Below are 20,934 nucleotides of genomic sequence, written 5' to 3' on the forward strand. Positions count from 1 at the left end.
CACGGATAATAAAGAATAATATGTTGTTTGCCTACAGCTGCCCGACATCCCCTCTGTACGTCACCAAGCAAGTATGAGTGAATCTGGAAGAAGGTATATGGTGGACCACCCTGAATCTGACCATAGCCGTTGTTCTGTCGGGATGGATAGAGGTCAGCCTCCACCACTTGTGTCGCCCCGTGGTCAAGGTGATGCTAGTCGAGGGGAAAAATCAGCTGATGGTGCCATCTTCCGACCGTTTGAAAAACCTGCTGCTGATTCCCAGTACTCCCAGTATTCACAACACCTTCAAAACTCAAAATCAGCCGACCTATCAGTGCCCGCCTACAGACGGGGATCTCATGATCGGGAGCAGAATGGGGACGTCAGAGAGAGGTTTCCTGACTCTATGGAACGTAGAGACAATTCCATGGCAGATGGTTATGATCATCACCAGCTCAAGAAGCCCATCAATATGACTCACAGTAATCATAACATTGAAAGGTTTGACTTCAAGAGTTTGGCCACAGAGTTCAGTCACCTTCCAAAAGCTGAGTCCCAGAGTGTGGACAGTCGAGCTTTGATACCATTCTCAGACACAAGCTATGTGCAGAAGCAGTGTGTTGAGAACCATGTACGCAGTAAACTGGATATAGAGGAACAGAAACTACGTGATTCTCGTGTCAATGGGACCTATTGCAGTGACAGCGAAGATGATGCTTTGTCAGATGAAGAGGAGCGTCGGCTTCAGCATTTGATGTTCATCACAAGAGTTCCCCCACTCAAGTTTGAAGCATCTCCACCTAAAATGAAACTGTTGGGAGAACTTGGACTTGTAACACTTAGGAGAAAGAAAGGTGGGTTGAAAGATAAGAAGTTTGCTCTAGTCAGTTCGTAACCTTGTTGGCATTTTCTGATGGATAGTTTGGTGTTAGCTGGCGTTATGCACCTCAACAAAAGTTTGGACTCGCTTAAAACACTCACTATATGGTATGTATGTATATATGGTTACAATGAAGATGAATTTCTCCACTAAACTGTGTGAACAAACTGCAAACCTTATGCAGATTAATTATTGTATTTCTCTGGTTGCAATTTCAAACTCACGGTTCATAAATTGTAACAGTTTATATGTTGAAAAATATTGATATGATATCCCAGTCATTGTTTCCTTCAAATGATTGTTTCCTGCAAGTAGAAGTGTGATGGAGACACTAGTTGAGTGCTACGATTGGTTCTATATTTGGAGTGCTCAACAGTATAAGAATTTTGTCCCTCCACTGTACAAGATTCCTGTCTGAGCTAAGATAGTGGTCTCAAATGCAAATTATCTTACAGTCGCGCTAAGGTTGCAAGTGGGAAGAGAATTGGATGTTGATTGTACAGTTGATTGTGGGGACACAAGATTGATTGTAACTAAAACAAATGTTGTGAGCAAGTTTTCCCAAGTGTGAGAGGAAGTGCTCCCCAAGGTTTGTGCAATGCTGTTTGGATATCTATTTACATCTCGGTTTTGGAGCTAAGTATTCTGATGATAATGTCTGTTTTAGACATTCAGTACGAGCGTCTCCGAAAGCGGCGGAAACTGCATCGTGAACGTAGCATCAGCCCTGTGGAGGTTGAGGAGGAGAACTGCTCTCCTCTACCACACCCAAGTCTGGCTGAATCTGATGCCTTGTGTCACGACAACGATTACCCAGACAAGTGCCAGTTCCTCCACAGCATGGACCTGGGACCACTCGGTCGAGACAAGAAGAAAGGTGCCTATATTTACACTTGTACATGGAGGTATTGGGAAATAGATAGATAGATAGATAGATAGATAGATAGATAGATAGATAGATAGATAGATAGATACCATTCAGTAAGTCCGTTTTCAATCCTGGCCTCTGCTATGTGAAATCTGTTCTCTGCATCATCAAGTCTGTTTTCTGGTACCTTTGTGTAGTTGAATCACTGACACCATGACCTAAATCCTCTTTGCAGAGTTGGACCAAATCAGAACATTTTGTGAGCAGGAGAAACAGAGGAGGCTGGGAGTCCTGGAGGAAAATAACCGAGTTCAGATGAATGGAGATGGTGATAACTTACCAGGTAAACTGAAGTATGACTACAATAATCGCCGTAGTGTTTTTTCCTTTAGTTTGTAGTTTATGGATGAGTCAGATGTGTAATTGATTACATCAGGCCAACCACATCAGCACTTGGTTTAAAAGTCAAGTCATGTGAAGCCTGTGGCTGATTACAGGCTCAGCTGGGCATTTCATGTAAAGACATTAAGCCCAAGCAGTCAGTGGCTTTTTACAGGTCCATATGGGCAGGTCATATAAAGACGTTGGGCCCAAGCAGTAAGTGGCTTTTTACAGGTCCAGATGGGCAGTTCATGTGAAGACATTCGGCCCAAGCAGTCACTGGCTTGTTACAGACACAGATGGGCAGTTCATGTGAAGACATTCAGCCCAAGCAGCTTTAGGCTCAGAATGGCAGGTCATGTGGTAATTGTGCTGTTATGCCCGGGTGGCTTTGAAAATTTGACATCGTCACTTTGTGATGAAACAGGAATACAGCTAACCTTGTCACTGCATAACAGTCGCTCATTCATCACCTTTCAAGGTCACTGTACCTCCAAAAGAGATCTATGCCTGTTTACTCAACCTTATCCCCACACCCAAAACCTGAGACCTAATCATTTCTTCATTTATTTGAAGTCTTCAGCATACACTTTCCTGTTCTAATCCAAGATTTTTCCCACATTTTCAGAAACTTCAGGTTGTGGTGTGAAACGGAAATTTGATGAAATGGAAAATATGTCATCCCAATCAGAACCTGCGAAAATATCTCTGAGTCAGTTGCAAGCACGTCACCAGAAACAAGGAAAACCATCCAACCATGTCAAGTCAAGTGCAGTAGTGTTCCCAGAGTCACGTGATCGCCAGCTCAGTAGAGAGTTTGCGGAACAATTCCATGAATCTGTTCTCCAGACAACAAGACAAAAAGAGATAGCAAGTCGTTTAGGTAATAACAGGTTCTACTGAAACATCGTCTCATCTGTAGGGCAGATCTTACTGATAATATAAATCTCCAGTGGCTGCGTTCCCTTGTTCTTCTTTCAGGAAGTCTTGGACACAGAAAAGTTGAAAGAAGTAGAGCTTACACTTTCAATAAGACCTGTTTTCAGTTTTTATTGCTTCATTGTAGGACATTTTCTTGGGTTTTAGTTTTGAAATATGTTCATCTAATGAGTTTTTGTACATATTAAAAGTCAAGAATTATCATATGAAAGTTCCATGATGTCAGTCAAAAACTAGTGTATTCACAATGAACAACCAGTGAAGGAATAACTGTTTACTAAGCTCATAGTTCGTGGCAGCCCACAAGTTGATTCAGGTGTATTCCATACAAAGCCAGTGCAAGTGATGGGATATTAATGCACATAAACTAGCCAATACTGAGACAGGTGTTGAGACTATTATGAGACAGTTCATGACTTCTGTAGGCCAGATGTTGTTATACATCATCACTTATGTAGGCCAGGTGTTGCCAATATATCATGACTTCTGTAGGCCAGGTGTTGCTAATAGATCATCACTTCTGTAGGCCAGGTGTTGCTGATACATCATGACTTCTGTAGGCCAGGTGTTGCTAATAGATCATCACTTCTGTAGGCCAGGTGTTGCTGATACATCATCACTTCTGTAGGCCAGGTGTTGTTATACATCATCGCTTCTGTAGGCCAGGTGTTGTTATACATCATCACTTCTGTAGGCCAGGTGTTGTTATACATCATCACTTCTGTAGGCCAGATGTTTTTTTGCTGATACATCATCACTTCTGTAGGCCAGGTGTTGCTGGTACATCATCACTTCTATAGTCCAGATGTTGCTGATACATCATCACTTCTGTAGGCCAGGTGTTGTTATACATCATCACTTCTGTAGGCCAGGTGTTGCTGATACATCATCACTTCTGTAGGCCAGGTGTTGCTGATACATCATGACTTCTGTAGGCCAGGTGTTGCTAATAGATCATCACTTCTGTAGGCCAGGTGTTGCTGATACATCATCACTTCTGTAGGCCAGGTGTTGTTATACATCATCGCTTCTGTAGGCCAGGTGTTGTTATACATCATCACTTCTGTAGGCCAGGTGTTGTTATACATCATCACTTCTGTAGGCCAGATGTTGCTGATACATCATCACTTCTGTAGGCCAGGTGTTGCTGGTACATCATCACTTCTATAGTCCAGATGTTGCTGATACATCATCACTTCTGTAGGCCAGGTGTTGTTATACATCATCACTTCTGTAGGCCAGGTGTTGCTGATACATCATCACTTCTGTAGGCCAGGTGTTGCTGATACATCATCACTTCTGTAGGCCAGGTGTTGCTAATGCATCATCACTTCTGTAGGCCAGGTTTTGCGAATGCATCTCCACTTCTGTATGCCAGGTGTTGCGAATGCATCATCACTTCTGAATGCCAGGTGTTACGAATGCATCATCACTTCTGTATGCCAGGTGTTGTGAATGCATCATCACTTCTGTATGCCAGGTGTTGCGAATACATCATCATTTTTGTATGCCAGGTGGTGCGAATGCATCATCACTTCTGAATGCCAGGTGGTGCGAATGCATCATCACTTCTGAATGCAAGGTGTTGCGAATGCATCATCACTTCTGAATGCCAGGTGTTGCGAATACATCATCACTTCTGAATGCCAGGTGTTGCAAATACATCATCACTTCTGTAGACCAGGTTTTACATGGCTGTGTGAGATGACATTTTTGTTGTTTCTACAGGGGCCAGAGGGCAGGAAGAGTCCTACAGCTCAAGACCTCTTGAACAGTCACAAGGTCCAACACTACGCAACAATGCATCAGGTGAATCTAGTGGTTCAACACGTGAAACAGACATCTCGGACTATGGGGCCAATCCAGGGTTCCGCTGGCCGGGTATTGAAGCCATAATTGACTCCTATCAAAGATATGTAGAAGGTGGGTGTGGTTTGGGGACTGAATGTTAATTGATCTATGTGTGGACAGTGGGTGTAGTTACAGTCCTTTAGTTCATTGTTCCATGTATGGAAGGTGGATGTGGATAATGTCCAGCCAGTTCCTTGTTCAATACATGGAAGGTGGTTGTAGTTTGGGGTCACCTAACTCCTTGCTCCGTTTATAGAAAGTACATGTGGTTAGGGGCCAGCTAGTTCCTTGTACAGTATGTGGAAGGAGCATGTGGCAAGAGACCAGCTCATTCCTTGTTCCATGTGTTGAAGATAAGTATGGTTAGAGACCATCTTGTTCATTGCTCTGTATATGGAATGTAGGTGTGGTTAGAGGCCAGCTAGTTCCTTGGTCCTTGTGTGGAAGGTGGGTGTGGTTAGAGGCCAGCTAGTTCCTTGGTCTTTGTGTGGAAGATGGGTGTGGTTAGAGGTAATCTTGTTCCATGTTCTGTATATGGAAGGAAGGTGTGGTTAGGGGCCATCTAGTTCTTTGTTCCATATGTGGAAGGTGGGTGTGGTTTGGGATCAGCTAGTTCCTTGTTCCATATGTGGAAGGTAGGTGTGGTTAGAGGCCATCTAGTTCCTTGTTCCATATGTGGAAGGTGGGTGTGGTTAGAGGCCAGCTAGTTCTTGTTCCATATATGGAAGGAAGGTGTGGTGAGGGGCCAGCTAGTTCTTTGTTCCATGTGGAAGGTGGGTGTGGTTAGAGGCCACCTAGTTCCTTGTTCCATATATGGAAGGAAAGTGTGGTGAGGGGCCAGCTAGTTCTTTGTTCTATGTGTGGAAGGTGGGTGTGGTTAGAGGCCAGCTAGTTCGTTGTTTTATGTGTGGGAGGTAGGTGTGGTTAGAGGCCATCAAGTTCCTTGTTCCATGTGGAAGGTGGGTGTGGTTAGAGGCCAGCTAGTTCGTTATTTCATGTGTGGAAGGTGGGTGTGGTTTGAGGCCAGCTAGTTCGTTGTTCCTTGTGTGGGCGATGCTGACAAGACTATCACAGTGATGAGGGGCATGCTGATTATATGCAAAGTGGGAATGGGGAGGAAATGATTATTGATTTTGTGCAGAATAAACTAACTATTCACTTCAGTGACAGAACACATAGTGCAGATATAAACACAGTAATTGTCATATTTGACGAGTGATTGTAATTTTACAGAGCAGCGCTTGGAGCGCCACATACTGACAGACCGTTGTCGGAGACTGAGAGCTGATAACATGGACCTCAACCGAACAGCTGAGAGACTCAGCCATAGAGTATCGGTATGTACCCACTTCAGTAGGGAGCATTATTATTTAAATGTCAGTTTCACAGATTTAATGGATGTGTTTTATGGATTCAACAGACACCATTTTCACAGCCTTGACCAGTGTTATTTGTGTTTCACTGAGTTTACTTCATGTGTTTCAGAGTCTCCTTGATGCAAAGCAGCATGTAGAGGGGGAGCGAGCCCAAGCTCAAAGTGCAATAGACAGCATGAAGAGATGTCTCAAGTACCTGAGGTGATGCTGACAGCACTTGGGATGTCACTGTGTATAACAGCGTCAATACTACTCAATTTCTACGGGATCAAATTCAGCAATGTTCATATCTTTCTCATCCGTCACTCTCTTTCATCGTCATGGAAACTAACTCCACGCTGATGGCAGCAATGGATTAATACTCAGTTACCATGGCAATCTTGCGATGCCATGTAAACTAGTTCAAGGTAACTGTGGTTACTAATGAAAATGTGCCCTCAGATTTCAATTTGCGACATATCACAGCTGGAAGTGTTGTTGAGAATGAACGTGATTGGCAGGAGGGAAGACTGTACTTGTCTCTGACAACTATGGCATCATCGTGTGTGTCTGGGTGACACATATGACATCATCGACATATCTGTGATTCCCTGCGGCCTTATGGCACCATGTGATAGTTGAGCTGTCTCTGTTCATGTCCTAGCAGAGTTCTGTCCCTTTCAGTGATCACTTGCACATACACCGCCTTATTCTCAGATAGTGAATATTGCTACACACCTGTTCCAGTTCAGGAAAGTATTCTGTAAATGAAATATATTTCAATTCCCAGAATAAATCGTGTGTTAATGGGTTGACAAAAGACTTAAGGAAATGGTGGAAATGATATTGCCTATTGTGATTGGAGATCTTGTTTGACATAGTGAAGACGTGTGTGGCCCTGTAGACAGGTGACATGTGACTGGCCCTGTCAACAGGTCATACATGCACAGTCCTTTCAAACAGGTGACACGTGACTGGTGCTGTAGACAGGTGACATGTGACTGGCCCTGTAAACAGGTCATACATGTACAGTCCTTTCAAACAGGTGACACATGACTGGCCCTGTAGGCAGGTCACACATTCATGGTCCTTTCAAATAGGTGACACGTGACTGGCCCTGTAGGCAGGACACACATGCATGGTCCTTTCAGACAGTGACATGTGACTGGCCCTGTAGACAGGTCACACATGCATGGTCCTTTCAGACAGGTGACTGGTCCTGTAGATAGGTGACATGTGAGTGGTCATGCAGTCTGGTTGAATTATCTGTTGTGAATCATTTCTTCCGGTGAAATCTCAAGCAGAAATTTGTGCAAGCATTTTTATGATTAAAGATAAGGAGTACGTCTTGAAGCTTGTGAATTTTTCAGACTAGCACATGAATATTGAAATGCTGTTAGGGAAACATTATTGACTAGCTGATAAGGAATAAGTATACAATAAACATGGCATGATTAGTTCGTGTTTTCTTGTTTACAAGACAGTGTTTTGGGAGATGTACAACATGCAATAGTATTACTGGTTATTCCAAGCAATATGTGAAGTATTGTAGGTAGTAGTGATGTCAGTGAAACATGCCAAGGTATTAAACACTGAGTAATTGAACATATATAGTGTCAAGGTATTAAACACTAAGTAATTGAACACAACACAGCAAGGCATTAAACATTAAGTAATTTATTAATACTGAGTAATTGAACACATGTCAAGTACTGAACACCAAGTACTTGGGAAATTTCACTCAAAATAATTTAAATACAAGTTATTGTTTTATTTATGAAATTTGTTTCTTGAATTATTTGTGCAATATATATTATTTTTGAGTCAAATTTTAGTGTCCATGTAGAATGTTTTCAGACATTGAGTTTTGGATGCCGATTCCCTCTACAAAATTTCTGCAAGTTGCTGAGGGTGTGTCCATGCATTGCACGTTAGGTATGGAGGGACACAAAGCAAGGAACACTGGGATTCCAAAGTCTGAATGTGTGGACATGTGGCGCAGCTGTGCTGTTTATTTATGATTCTGTGTAGTAGACAGTAGTGAAGTGTGGCGAGTCACTCCTGATGATAATCATGTATGTTTCCTAATTGTTTCTACAATGTGTTGATGTGTAGTCTGTAGGCCACATTCCTGTCACATTTCCTTGAAAAAAAAGCATTAAAAACGATCCTTCTAATGTACAAAGTGTTGTGTTGGTTATTAAGTGGTGTACCTTGCTGTGGACTATCCTGCTCTGGATCCAGACACAGGGATATCACAGAACCATTGCGATCACTGTTCCCAATCCAGAACTTTTGTGCAAGAATGTCCAAAAGCCATTGTGATTACCAAGGACTGTTGTACACATATATGATATAGTGATTTCAAAGTTTAAACTGAATGTAGCCTAGAAATCAGTCTGTTGGAAGAACAACAATGAAATGTGCATGACAATTGACAATTGTATTCTGAAATTCACAAGTTCAAAAAAGCCTTACAATATGACTCTAATCAAACATCAAACACTGGACAATGACATTATTGTATCAAGTTCAGACGGGAATAATGGATAATATTGCATGGTGTGCCATGTGCTGACAACCACTATAAACACTGCATAGTGTGCCATGTGCTGACAACTACTATAAACAGTGCATAGTGTGCTGTGTGCTGACAACTACTATAAACAGTGCATAGTGTGCTGACAACTACTATAAACACTGCATAGTGTGTGCCATGTGCTGACAACCACTATAAACACTGCATAGTGTGCCACATGCTGACAACTACTATAAACACTGCAGAGTGTGCCACGTGCTGACAACCACTATAAACACTGCAGAGTGTGCTGTGTGCTGACAACTACTATAAACACTGCAGAGTGTGCCACGTGCTGACAACCAGTACAAACACTGCATAGTGTGCCATGGGCTGACAACCACTATAAACACTGCATAGTGTGTGCCATGTGCTGACAACTACTATAAACACTACAGAGTGTGTGCCATGCACAGACAACTACAATAAACACTGCAGAGTGTGCCATGTGCTGACAACTACTCTAAACACTGCATAGTGTGTGCCAGGTGCTTTCAACTACTATAAACACTGCATAGTGTGCGCCATGTGCTGACAACCACTATAAACACTGCTTAATGTGCCATGTGCTGACAACCACTATGAACACTGCATAGTGTACCATGTGCTGACAACCACTATAAACACTGCTTAATGTGCTATCACTATAAACACTGCATAGTGTACCATGTGCTGACAACCACTATAAACACTGCATAGTGTACCATGTGCTGACAACCACTATAAACACTGCATAGTGTACCATGTGCTGACAACCACTATAAACACTGCTTAATGTGCCATGTGCTGACAACCACTCTAAACTCTGCATAGTGTGCCATGTGCTGAGAACTACCATAAACACTGCATAGTGTGCCATGTGCTGACAACCACTATAAACACTGCATAGTGTGCCATGCACTGACAACATTTGAAGCATCGGGTACTTTTCTAATCAAAACCGACTTTGGACTGAATCCCACTGCCAGCCTGCAATGTGTAACACACTGTGAAACTGGTACTAAGCGAACTATGCTCTGCAAGATGCTAGTCTTCCTGCAGGTCTTGATGTGTCATAGTTTTTACCTTGTAGTAAGAAGGAAACTGAATGTTTCCAAGTATGCATTTATTCTCAGCTGCATACTGACCGAATGAAATGTACTGGCTGCTCTTATCACATATGCTTGAGGAAGGTACAAATACATAAATCACTGATTGGCATCTTTTTAAATGAAACCCCATCATTAAAACTATTCATTTTAACATTTAATTACTTGGAATCAACCTTTTTGACAACAGTGCACAAATTTCGACCATGATTCAGCATGTCTTTGCTGGCATCGAGAAATCAACAAAGTGCTGAGCCTGTTACACACTTTATATACAACAAACTAAAAATCCTTCCTCACATTGTGTCACTTCTGGTTTGCTGCAATGCTTTGGCAACAGTTATATAAGCTGTTTGTGGTTTCGCTGGCACGAGAGAGTGAGGCAGATGACTTTGTCGCAGCTTTTATTCACTCAGTATTAATTAATTAACCACAAGTTTTTGGTGTTCCAACAAAGACTAGTCACAAGTCTTTCATATGTTATTGTTAAAAGAGGACAAAAACACAAAAGTTTATTCATTCTTGAACATCACATTTTGATAAATGTGTACTGTATACAACAGCGTTTACATGGGCTATTTGAAGCATCATTGCCTCCAGGGGAGCATAATTGACCACGTAAAACAATTATGATGACCATCACAATTACAAACATCACTTCATGTACAGAAAATTCACAAAAGGAAGGGTGATTATCAATGAAGAAATGGAGGGGAGATGTGTCAGTAACAGTTTTGATTCACCATAGCCCATGGTTTCAATATTTGAGGAATCACTTCTGATTTATCAACAGCAAGTGAATGTTAGTGTCCTCATTCCACATCTTCCTCTGGCTGGAGTTGCAGTCTCTCAAGGTCTTGGTTTCAGTTCTGCGTGGCCCGAACACCACCCCCAGACTGTCAAGGTCTTGGCTTTAGTCTTGCGTGGCCCGAACACCACCCCCAGTCAGATTTGCTCGGAGAAGGTGCATCTGATCTAGGGCTTTTGTCAGGAATGGACGACCAGTATTAATTTCCATTAATGTCAAAAAGTTCAGCTGAAAAATATGCAAGTTAGTCATATAATAAATTCCTTGGCCAAGGGTAGCAATTCTTGCAAACTGTTGAAACTTTGCAATATCCTTGTCTTATCACTTATGGCCACACAACTATACACTGTAGAGCAACACTGCCTCTAACACTTCATTAGGCCACATAACTATACACTGTAGAGCAACACTGCCTTTAACACTTCATTAGGCAACATAACTATACACTGTAGAGCAACACTGCCTCTAACACTTCATTAGGCCACATAACTATACACTGTAGAGCAACACTGCCTCTAACACTTCATTAGGCCACATAACTATACACTGTAGAGCAACACTGCCTTTAACACTTCATTAGGTCACATAACTCTACCACTGCCTCTACTTACACGCTTACAGCTTCTGTGGGATTCAACCAGCTACTGCATATTTATGTCAGTAATTTCTGGGAAAACTATATATTTCTGTGTATGTAAGTAGAATCAATAAATCACCTTCGCATGTGTGGCATCACTATTAACAAATATGTCAATACTGCTGCGGAGTTTGGCTATCCTAAGATCCCAAGCATCCTTAATCAGTGTCCGGACTTCGTCTGCCCGAGGGATGTCATCTGTAGCACTGCAAGAGACATCAAGAATACAACCACTGCAAAGGATGTCATAGAGTCATTCTCACTGAAGCATGTCATGGGAGACAGGCACTGCAATGTATGTCATGGATATAATCACAGCAGTTTTATGTAAAGATTTCTGGGTTAACTAATTTGTCAACATTAATCACATGTTAAGCAAAACTTGCTGAGCAAGGTTCACAGAGACTTCTGTTGCTTAGCGGTTCACCTGAACTTCAAAGATGTGATGGTTGTTTTGTATCAACTTGCATAGGGATTCTGAGACACCATAGCTGTGATCATTCATACAAAGTTTCACCTCTACAGGCCTGTAAACTGTAAAACATGAATGCACCTTGTGTGATCACACATCCCTTCCTCGCACAGTGGCTCAGACAGGAAGGTCTGGTGTGGTGCAGACTGATAGAAACGCAACTTGAAGACATGACGTATGGTTCCATAACCCACATGACAATTAATTGAGACCCCACAAAGTCAGCCACCAAATTTGCCCAGCCAAACACAACTCCCACAAAAGTGTAAGTCGGACAACTGGTAGTGCAGATAAGTGTAATTTGGTACTGCTCCTACATACGAAAGCTATGAATACTAGTGTTGGGCATTGGTTGAATTTTCCTGGATTATCAAAACAATCACTCATCGATAAATGATTGATCATAAAGTTAGTGTTTCACTTCCAGGAGATGATACGAGACTATTATGAGTCTTGTCATTTGCTGTTACTGGTCACATACATTCGCATAAGTCAGTCAGGGAGCTCCTTATTATGAGTTTATATGCTTGCCTTTAATACAAGATACTAGCTCACATGACCTGAGATGGATACACATGCCGTGGTACAAGTAGTAAATGAGTAAACTCGAGTTCAACAGGTGTGGTCATGTAAATCACACTACAAGGGTGGTCATGTAAATCACACTACAAGGGTGGTCATGTAAATCACACTACAAGGGTGGTCATGTAAATCACACTACAGGTGTGGTGTGAATCAATCTACAGGTCTGGTCATGTAAATCACACTACAGGTGTGGTCATGTAAATCACTCTACAGGTGTGGTCATGTCAATCACACTACAAGGGTGGTCATGTCAATCACATTACAGGTGTGGTCATGTAAATCACACTACAGGTGTGGTCATACAAATTAATCTACAGGTGTGGTGTTATTACCACTGCAGCAGTAGTTGTGTGACTTCAGTGTAGAACTGGCTTGGCATAGCTGTGAAGAACTTGCTGTCTATTTCTTCTTGTTTCTTTTCTTCCAACTTTTCTGAAATAGAAAATATCATTTGTCAGTAAAGTTACAAAAACTGATCTGACTTCATCACATACTTATTTGGGAGAGCTTTCCTGCAGTCATGACTCACTGTTACAGAGGAATGGGAAACAGCATGAAATTCTCATTTGTCCTGGTAGAAAAGCCACTTGCATTTAACCAATCAGACAGTGGCTACTGTTTAGGGTTTGGTTGGACTAGAAGAAATTCGATAGTCACTGACACTGATCCCTCAATAAACGAAAATCCACATAAAACACAGGTATTTGACATGTAGTATATATGCTTAGAGCTTTCTGGTGACATGGTTAAAATCAGCTTATATTTCTGCAAGTGGACATCCTTGAATATTGACAAAAACGCTATTTTCAGCGACTGTTAAATCACTGTTGACAGTATTGTAGCGTGCTCCATGTGCATTACCTGGTAGTGATCAAATGGAAAATAGCATTCAGAATCATTCTGGTACAAACCTTTCTGAGGTATAGGTTCAAAAGGTATGTGCAAATGTCTCGCTTAAAATGTTTTTTGAATGTAATTTTGAAAGATAGGGAGAGTATATTTACTCAGTCTAATCTTAAATAGTGGGTCCACTCAAAGAATCACTAAACAGACATAATAAAAAGTGGGTCCACCCAGAGAATCACTAAACAGAAATAATAAAAAGTGGGCCCACATTTGGATGCCTAAAGATTTGTCAATGAGATCAGTTTTCATTCTTTACCTGCATTAGATGCTTGAATGGCATTTAGAAGTTGCAAGTTAACATGACTTACATGTGGTATGGGTTTACAACTTCTTTAATATCTACAACACAATGTTTCTGGGCTAATTTTGGCTCCTTAATCAGGCGAAATAACTACACTTAAGACATGTTTATTTAATACTAAAATTTGTAGTTTTAGTCATTTTTTAAAAAATGTTGGCCTACTCACAAAGAACTCTTTTGAGAAAAAGCCAAGTGAGGATACATTTCTGTTTTCACTTACATATACATTATAGTTACTGATACTGTCGTAAACGCTTTATATCTAATAGCAATGTATATAAAATTGCCCACCATTATTGTCTCACATATCAGTTCATCATCTGATATCAGATAAAGCTCTTTGATTCATTATTAATGAAACATAATGAGGGCATACTTCCGACACCCTCTAACAACCGGCTAGTAAGTGATCCACAATTCAGCAATAATGAAAAACGTGTAGCAATCATAAAGCAAATTGCTGCAATTAATACACATGAAAATGACAATCTAAATTGTTTTCAGACATGACTCTGTCTCCAGTCTGTCCCGTCTCTAGTTTAGAGTTAGCTCCCTTTGATAATGTGGTTTCACCTATTATCTAGATAGCTGTTTCAGTGTAGCTGATGTTATGATATAATTAGACGGGACAGATACAACTTTACAGTGATACCTTGTGTTGAGTATACTCACCTACATCCATCCATTCAGGGGGCACAATTCTACATTTCTGACGCTGTTTCAAGTTGACTGCCATCCAGAGCGGCACTTGCAATGGAATGCTTGGGATGAACGGACCGACATCTCCCTACAACCACGCATGGAAGACAGCACTTATTAGCAGTGTTCATGAAGAACATTTGACCTTCATACAAATCTGGCTGATACATTGACAGTCCAGAAAAAGTCTACCAAACCACCAGCCCCAGTGTCTGTATATTTCACAATGAATGACTGAAGTTGTCATATGTGATACGTCACACTTGTTTGATTTTTATAAATCTTACATTTCTTAATAATTTCAATGTCAATAAGAAATGTTAAATCAGAAATTTGTTTAATTTTCAGTAAGCCAGACAGACATCTGAAACTTACAGGACTCAATGTCCTGTTACCTTAAAAAGCCATTCGTTAACAACAGGACTTGATGTTATTGGAAAAATCAGAAAACCATCGAAAATGGCAGGTGAACCGAATTGTACACCCAAAACAAATCCCCTTGACCCTGGCAACATGCAATGTCTGCTGTAAGTTGGTCTGTGGATCATCAGAACTGTTCATTCAGGTCTCTGTAATACCCCAGTACCCCAATAGAGAAAACTGCCATCTTACGTGTGGACATCACTAAGCATTCTGTGGCAAACGGTGGTGCATTACCACAGCAGACAACAGCTATTGCCCAACCACTGTCTACATGCAGAATCTCATGGTCTCAACAGAGATTACAATCAGTACCATATTGTTTATGAGGATTGTTAGCATGAAAATATATTTTTGTTCAGAAAAATATTTACTGTCTTTATACCAGACCATAACACAAAACTAACCCCTAGGTTTGAAAGGGTTTATTTAACTCTATGTAAAGTGGAACCAATGTTTGATCAGGAAGGGGTGCTGAATTGCAACGGGATTCGTGAACCTGCCTATAAGAGACACCTGAGCCAACCAACACAATATTAAAGGGACAGTGATACATAATGGTTGTTTTCTTTGCTAAATTTTGTTTTTCTGTACATCCTTGGAAGGTGTGCCAGAAATACGGACTGGTCCATGATTTATGCTGTGCCCCCAAAAAGTAACCTCTTAAATCAATTATTCTGTTTGATCCATATTTTATAAATCATTGAAATGGTCAGCAGATATTTAAGATCAGAATAAAGTGCACCAATCCCCTGATGTGTGTTGGTGATCATCGTGACTCCTGGTTTACAGAAATACTCACAATTCATGAGTAATCCTCTAACGCAGACAGGAAAATAAGAGGGCAAAGCAGTGGGTTCAGGCTAAAACGCTACCACAGCAAAATGGCACCTGCCGCAAACGGCACCATTTGGACATAATGGAACCTTGCCCTGGCGAAAATGGCTACAAATCTTATGGAAAAAAACAAAGCCAACTAAAATTTTCATGATGAACATCAATATGATGATATTAGTGTAAATGAAAAGTGTTAGTTTTGTGAAATAAGAAACAGTCATATTAAGTAAGTATGATCAACATTCAACCAAGCAGACCAGCCAAGAAGTGGAACTACTAGAAGTGGAGAAGGATAAGGTGGACCTCCGACATAGTAATTAACAAAACACTCACCGCCTTCAAACAGTCTAAGTAAACTTAGTCTCAGTGTATTTCGTTACACTCTACCACTAAGTCTAACAAAACCTAGTAGAAGGTCGCATCAGGTAACCTTTGAGCGACCAATGACCATCCAATCAAACGCGAGACGGTTAAATACATTTAACCAATCAGACAACAGCTACTATTTAGGGATCAGAAGGACGTTCAAAATATTCAGGTCACTCCACACAGATCTCTCCACTAACAAAAATCTGCATATACTATTACACAATTATTTGAGCTGCAGTATATACGCTTTTGGGTTTCTGTTGGCATGGTTACCATTAGCTAATATTTCTGCAAGAAAACATCCTTGAATATTGCCAAAAACACTATTTTCAGCGACTGTTTACTCACCGTTGTCATGGTTGTATGTACGCCATGTATATCACCCGGAAGCAAGAGTGCGCTAAATAGCTTTCGGAATTATTCGGGTACGAACCTTTTAAAGCTAAAAAGTTAAAAAGGTATGTGCGAATATGCACTTTCGCGATTTGGTAAGCTGTGTTCTGATTGGTCAATCTCAAAGGTTACTTGATGCAACCTCCCACAAGGTTTTGTTACACTCAGAAGTGGAGTGTTATGAAAAGTACAGAGGATAAGTGCACTTAGACTGCACCTTCAAATGAACATTCACAATTCAGTGCAACCCAATGGATTTGATGAATTAGACAGAGAAAGCTGTTTTACAAGAGCATTGTTTTCTTTTTGTCTGAATATTGTCTGATTCGCCGACAAACATTAACTTTACAAACAATTACTGTATATATACCTTAAGAAGGTAAAAAGAAATCAGGGCACCAGTTAAAATTTTCTTTGGAAAATATTATTCTGGAATGCTAACAGTCTGCCAACAATGATTGGAATGTTTGTCATCAGCTGATAATCGGATTGCTGTATGTTTAGATAATAGACATGTCTACTCTGCCGACAGTGATTGGAGAGTGCATCCCATACCCGATAATCAGCTTGCAGAATGTTTAGACAGAAAACACATCTACTGTGCTGAAGAGCAGCGTGAAAACATAGCACCCTTTGCAACATGTTATATTTGGGATTTCACTTTCTTAGTTAAGTATAAATTCTAGTACTTTTTTGGTTGAGTCCCTTCTGGGATTCGAACCCGCACCCTCAGAGTCAGGCACCTAATCACCAGCACACAAAGTCAGTCGCCCAGCCCACTCAGCCAGTGCAACTTCCACAAAAATGAGATCAAATCTTTCATCTAACCCCATAAAAAACTCTGGGACAGATTTGCACTTAACTTGGTCCCTGCACAAGTTCTGAAGATGTCACTGCAGTCTGATGTATTTGGTCTTTACCATCTTCTTGGAGGGATTGCCCACAGCGTCTTGAGCAATCATAGTTCTTACTGTAGCCTGTCCTTTCTTGAACCATTCTACAACTCTCCACACAGAAGGGTGGTTCTGGGCAACCAAGTTGTGGAACTTGTTGTTCCAGCCTTCACAAGTGTTATTGGTACGAGGATTATCTTAGTAGAATCCACTGATGGGTTCATTCCCATTATGACTACTCCCAGTTTGACTACCCGTCCAATATACAACTTGTTCCAGTCCAGTGGTTTTCCCCTCCATCAATGGTTGACTTTTCCATCATTCTCTTTGTACATTGTCACAAGCCCTAGGTCCTGAATTTTGCACCACAAGCACTGCGTGTAATGAAAGTAACACCCTCTAACTGATGTGTTAGGGAATTCATCAGGTATAAAATGTCAGGCCCGTGATTGTGCTCGCCAGTAACTGCTCTGATGCACTCTCCAGTTGTTGACAAGTTGCTTCTACACCTAGGAACAACACATTTCCAGTAGTCAGACACATTTCCACTTCCAGACTTATTCAACTTGTACCGAAATCCAGCATGCAACACTTGTCGGGCTCCTCACTGAACACCAGCCATAGCTAAATCAAAATACGAGTAACAGGGTCTTATATCAGACCCCCCTAGGTAATTGAAGGAATTACAGCAAATTTGAAGGAATTGCATCTCAAATGTAAACAAACGCAGCCCACTCGCGAAACAATTGCAGCGATATCGGTAATTTAGCGGTAATAACTGAAATACATCGGCCCTATCGGAAGCAATGTCTGTAATACTGGAAACACGATCGGCCATCTTCGGAGATTTTTCGGTCGCGAGCGGAAACTCATGCAGCAAAACATGGCGTCGTTGGAAGAAGCACCCGTCTCGGTGAGATTTGTTTTTAGTTTCTACCATTACATTTTTATACTTATCCATCTTTGACCACCCGTGTTGAATGCGTTTAGGTATGAGGTGTTGTCGGGGCAATAGCTTATGTTTTTAGGAAAAGATAGTCACTCTAGGAGAGCGTCACAAGTCATGCCCCTGTAGTTTGTTTACATCTGAACATCGAGGTCGTGCCGATGATTACGAACATCATAATCAGAGTAGAGGGATTACCTTAGCTTGGGTTGTACAGGAGTGATCTCCAAATATGTCCGGTTTTCAAAACAAATGAAAGTATGGATGAAGCGTGAGTATCTATATCTTTGATCAGAGTAGAAGGATTATCATAGCTTGGGAAGTTTCAAAACAATCAATCAAATTTCCAAGTACCTTAGTTTGGGTTGTAGAGGAGTGATCTCCAAATTGGGAATAATCTGCTATACGGGTACAGTACATTAAGTGCAGAGGTGGTCCATTATATGTGTATTTTAATTAGTAGTCAGATTGGGAGTAGTCATAATGGGAAGATGCCCACTGATGTACACCCGATCAAAGTGTGTCCACAGGTCGTCGATAGCATCGGGTCCTTCGGGTTTGATGGAATGCAGGTGTTTCATGCCCTCTTTCACCATGATATACTGGACCTCTTTGTATATTTCCACCAGATTTTGTTCTTATGACTTGCACGCTTACTGTACATGTGTCCTTGAAATAATATTTTCAAACCGCCTTTGATGCTCTTAATAAATTCCACAGTAGACAGTAAATTCACAGTACACAACAATGTGCCCCCCACCCCCCCCGTCCACTGATACAATATATTACTTTACTAGAGTAAATGTTTGTGACTTTGTTCCAGCGATCTTTTCCCGTGACTTCCTTACCTGCATTCTTAGCTATAACCCAAAGCAGCAGTCGATCTGTAAAATCTATAAGACTGTTGACTTATGCCCACTTACGCTGATCAGATAGATCTTATCTTGTGAAAAGTTCGGTACGATCGTCACCAACTCCTTCTCGGCCAAAAACTCCACTTCTGCCGGGTCCATGGCTACAAACGAAGTCACAGAGTTACACCATTTCCTCTCTGAATATGATATATTATATACACAACAGTTACGTACTAGTGCGATGTCAATTTTCCCGCAAAATATTTAGAAGGTGAAGGACACATTCTATTTCCGCTTCCGCATTATGCGCTGAGGCACTGGCTAAAGATGGCAGCCTCCTTGCTTCGAAGAGAAGCCGGGTTCTGGGGACAGTATATGCTTCGATTTGAGAGGGGAAAAGTAACAACTTTTTAATTTTTTTTGCATTTGGAAATATTTGAGGCGATATGCATCTCACCTCGTAACAGGCACTTGTGTTTTACATGGCTGTATATTCGCCAGACACTGTTTTGACATTGAACATGACACTGGCAGAAATAATGATGAAAAAACAATACGACTGCATCAACCCATAACTTGATACAAATTGTAACGGCAAACCATAGCATGGATGATATGTCCATGTATACAGTCAAATAAATAGCAAATGAACGAACACACCATAAATTCTGAACGTCAAACCCAGTTTCGTTATTTCCCTAAGTTAACTTGGTGAAATAGGAAAACCCCACTTTCTCAGGAACTTTTGTATTACTGAACAAGAAGGTTTAGTACTTTCAGTGTAGATATAGGCATGTGCCAGTCTTTATCACGTGGAGGCGAGTTTCCGATACCATTATGTTCCTACCATAACATTCCTATTCTTCATTAGTGTCTGTATGCTTGTAAAAAAGTAATTGAAGATATGTGTGACTCTCTTTGTGTAAGCATAGGTACAAAGATAGCATGTACATTGGGCCAACATTGGATGCCAATGTCTTTTAGACTGTTTGTCCAACACTGCACTAACATTATATAATCATCATTGGCCCAATGTCTACCTAAGTCCTCAGTACTTAACATGGCTCTTATACTTATCCATGAAACAGCAAGTCAGTTACATGTATATGACATGTATGTGCTCTCTCTCTGTGCCTAGCCTGAACAGCTCATGAAAGCTTGAGGCAGGCTCAGCAAAAATGTAACATATTTCTGAAAACAGTTAGTTAATATATTATGCATATTTCAAAACAATATTTAAGGCCTTATATATCACAAATGACTCAAACAGTATTAAAGAATAGTTGATTTTCAAAATAATAACCATCTGTAAATAACTGACAGGCGCTGCAAAAAAGCCCAGCACAGTGATGTGAAATACTTACACTTTTCTTGACTTTCCCCAGAAATTTAACATTGAGGGCAAGAATAGGAGCACTAAATAGTCTGTTCATCTAATGTCCCACAATCCTTTTTCTTGATTAGGTAAAATTTTGTTTATGACAGAAACATAATTTACAATGGATAATTCTGGTTTGTGTGACCTTTATATATTTCTTAAATAACAAATCAGAAATGTTGCTAAGTGGCCAGGGAGCCTTATATATCCAGCCCTTTGCCTATGAATAAAACAGTGACAGAAACATAACTGGATGTCAGGTGTCACTGATCTTAGGAGAAACACTTATCCCATGTATGAAACACTTACCATCATATGTTCGAGGAAACTTTATCCATGTCTTCTCGTGTGTTGGAAGAGAGGTGTACACATCATTATCTTGCCTCACACATGAATGTCGCTTTCTGATTGGCTAAGAACTGTTCTATTATTTTCAATGTAATCCGCATACAGGCGATGCATTATTTTCAATGTACACCGCTTGGAATTCCAAACTCTTCTGGTGCTTCATGGT

The 20,934-nt window shown here is 40.9% G+C and overlaps 3 protein-coding genes across 3 annotated transcripts in view; 2 read left to right on the forward strand and 1 right to left on the reverse strand.

Annotated features, from left to right (window-relative positions):
• The window catches only part of LOC137258026 (genetic suppressor element 1-like), an 87,362-nt gene extending 78,921 nt beyond the window's left edge, over nucleotides 1-8,441 (forward strand). Inside the window, exons 10-16 of the mRNA XM_067795562.1 lie at nucleotides 38-836; nucleotides 1,530-1,739; nucleotides 1,966-2,073; nucleotides 2,740-2,994; nucleotides 4,779-4,973; nucleotides 6,135-6,238; nucleotides 6,387-8,441. Of these exons, the coding sequence (XP_067651663.1) occupies nucleotides 38-836; nucleotides 1,530-1,739; nucleotides 1,966-2,073; nucleotides 2,740-2,994; nucleotides 4,779-4,973; nucleotides 6,135-6,238; nucleotides 6,387-6,482 (1,767 nt within the window). The 3' untranslated portion in view covers nucleotides 6,483-8,441. The remainder of the gene's footprint in view (nucleotides 1-37; nucleotides 837-1,529; nucleotides 1,740-1,965; nucleotides 2,074-2,739; nucleotides 2,995-4,778; nucleotides 4,974-6,134; nucleotides 6,239-6,386) is intronic.
• A 243-nt stretch (nucleotides 8,442-8,684) lies between these two features.
• On the reverse strand, nucleotides 8,685-19,346 carry LOC137258033 (DNA replication complex GINS protein PSF2-like). Its single transcript, XM_067795572.1, has 5 exons — nucleotides 19,112-19,346; nucleotides 14,304-14,418; nucleotides 12,757-12,856; nucleotides 11,447-11,573; nucleotides 8,685-10,958 (listed from the first exon to the last, which is right to left on the reverse strand). Exons 1-5 carry the CDS (start codon nucleotides 19,199-19,201, stop codon nucleotides 10,836-10,838), a joined length of 555 nt encoding a protein of 184 aa, XP_067651673.1. The 5' UTR covers nucleotides 19,202-19,346; the 3' UTR covers nucleotides 8,685-10,835.
• LOC137258027 (transmembrane protein 143-like) overlaps nucleotides 19,336-20,934 on the forward strand; it is a 41,390-nt gene continuing 39,791 nt past the window's right edge. The window contains exon 1 of the mRNA XM_067795563.1: nucleotides 19,336-19,441. Within this exon, the coding sequence (XP_067651664.1) occupies nucleotides 19,370-19,441 (72 nt within the window). The 5' untranslated portion in view covers nucleotides 19,336-19,369. The remainder of the gene's footprint in view (nucleotides 19,442-20,934) is intronic.

The sequence above is a fragment of the Haliotis asinina genome, chromosome 12 (assembly GCF_037392515.1).
Source record: "Haliotis asinina isolate JCU_RB_2024 chromosome 12, JCU_Hal_asi_v2, whole genome shotgun sequence".
NCBI lineage: Eukaryota > Metazoa > Mollusca > Gastropoda > Lepetellida > Haliotidae > Haliotis > Haliotis asinina.

Excerpts from the sequence above, each read along its gene's own strand:
- LOC137258033 (XM_067795572.1), bottom strand. The coding sequence starts at position 19,201 with ATGGACCCGGCAGAAGTGGAGTTTTTGGCCGAGAAGGAGTTGGTGACG. Across the intron at positions 14,419-19,111 it reads ATAAGATCTATCTGATCAGC|GGAGATGTCGGTCCGTTCAT; the intron begins GTAAGTGGGCAT and ends GCGTGGTTGTAG. Across the intron at positions 12,857-14,303 it reads CCCTGAATGGATGGATGTAG|AAAAGTTGGAAGAAAAGAAA; the intron begins GTGAGTATACTC and ends TTTCTATTTCAG.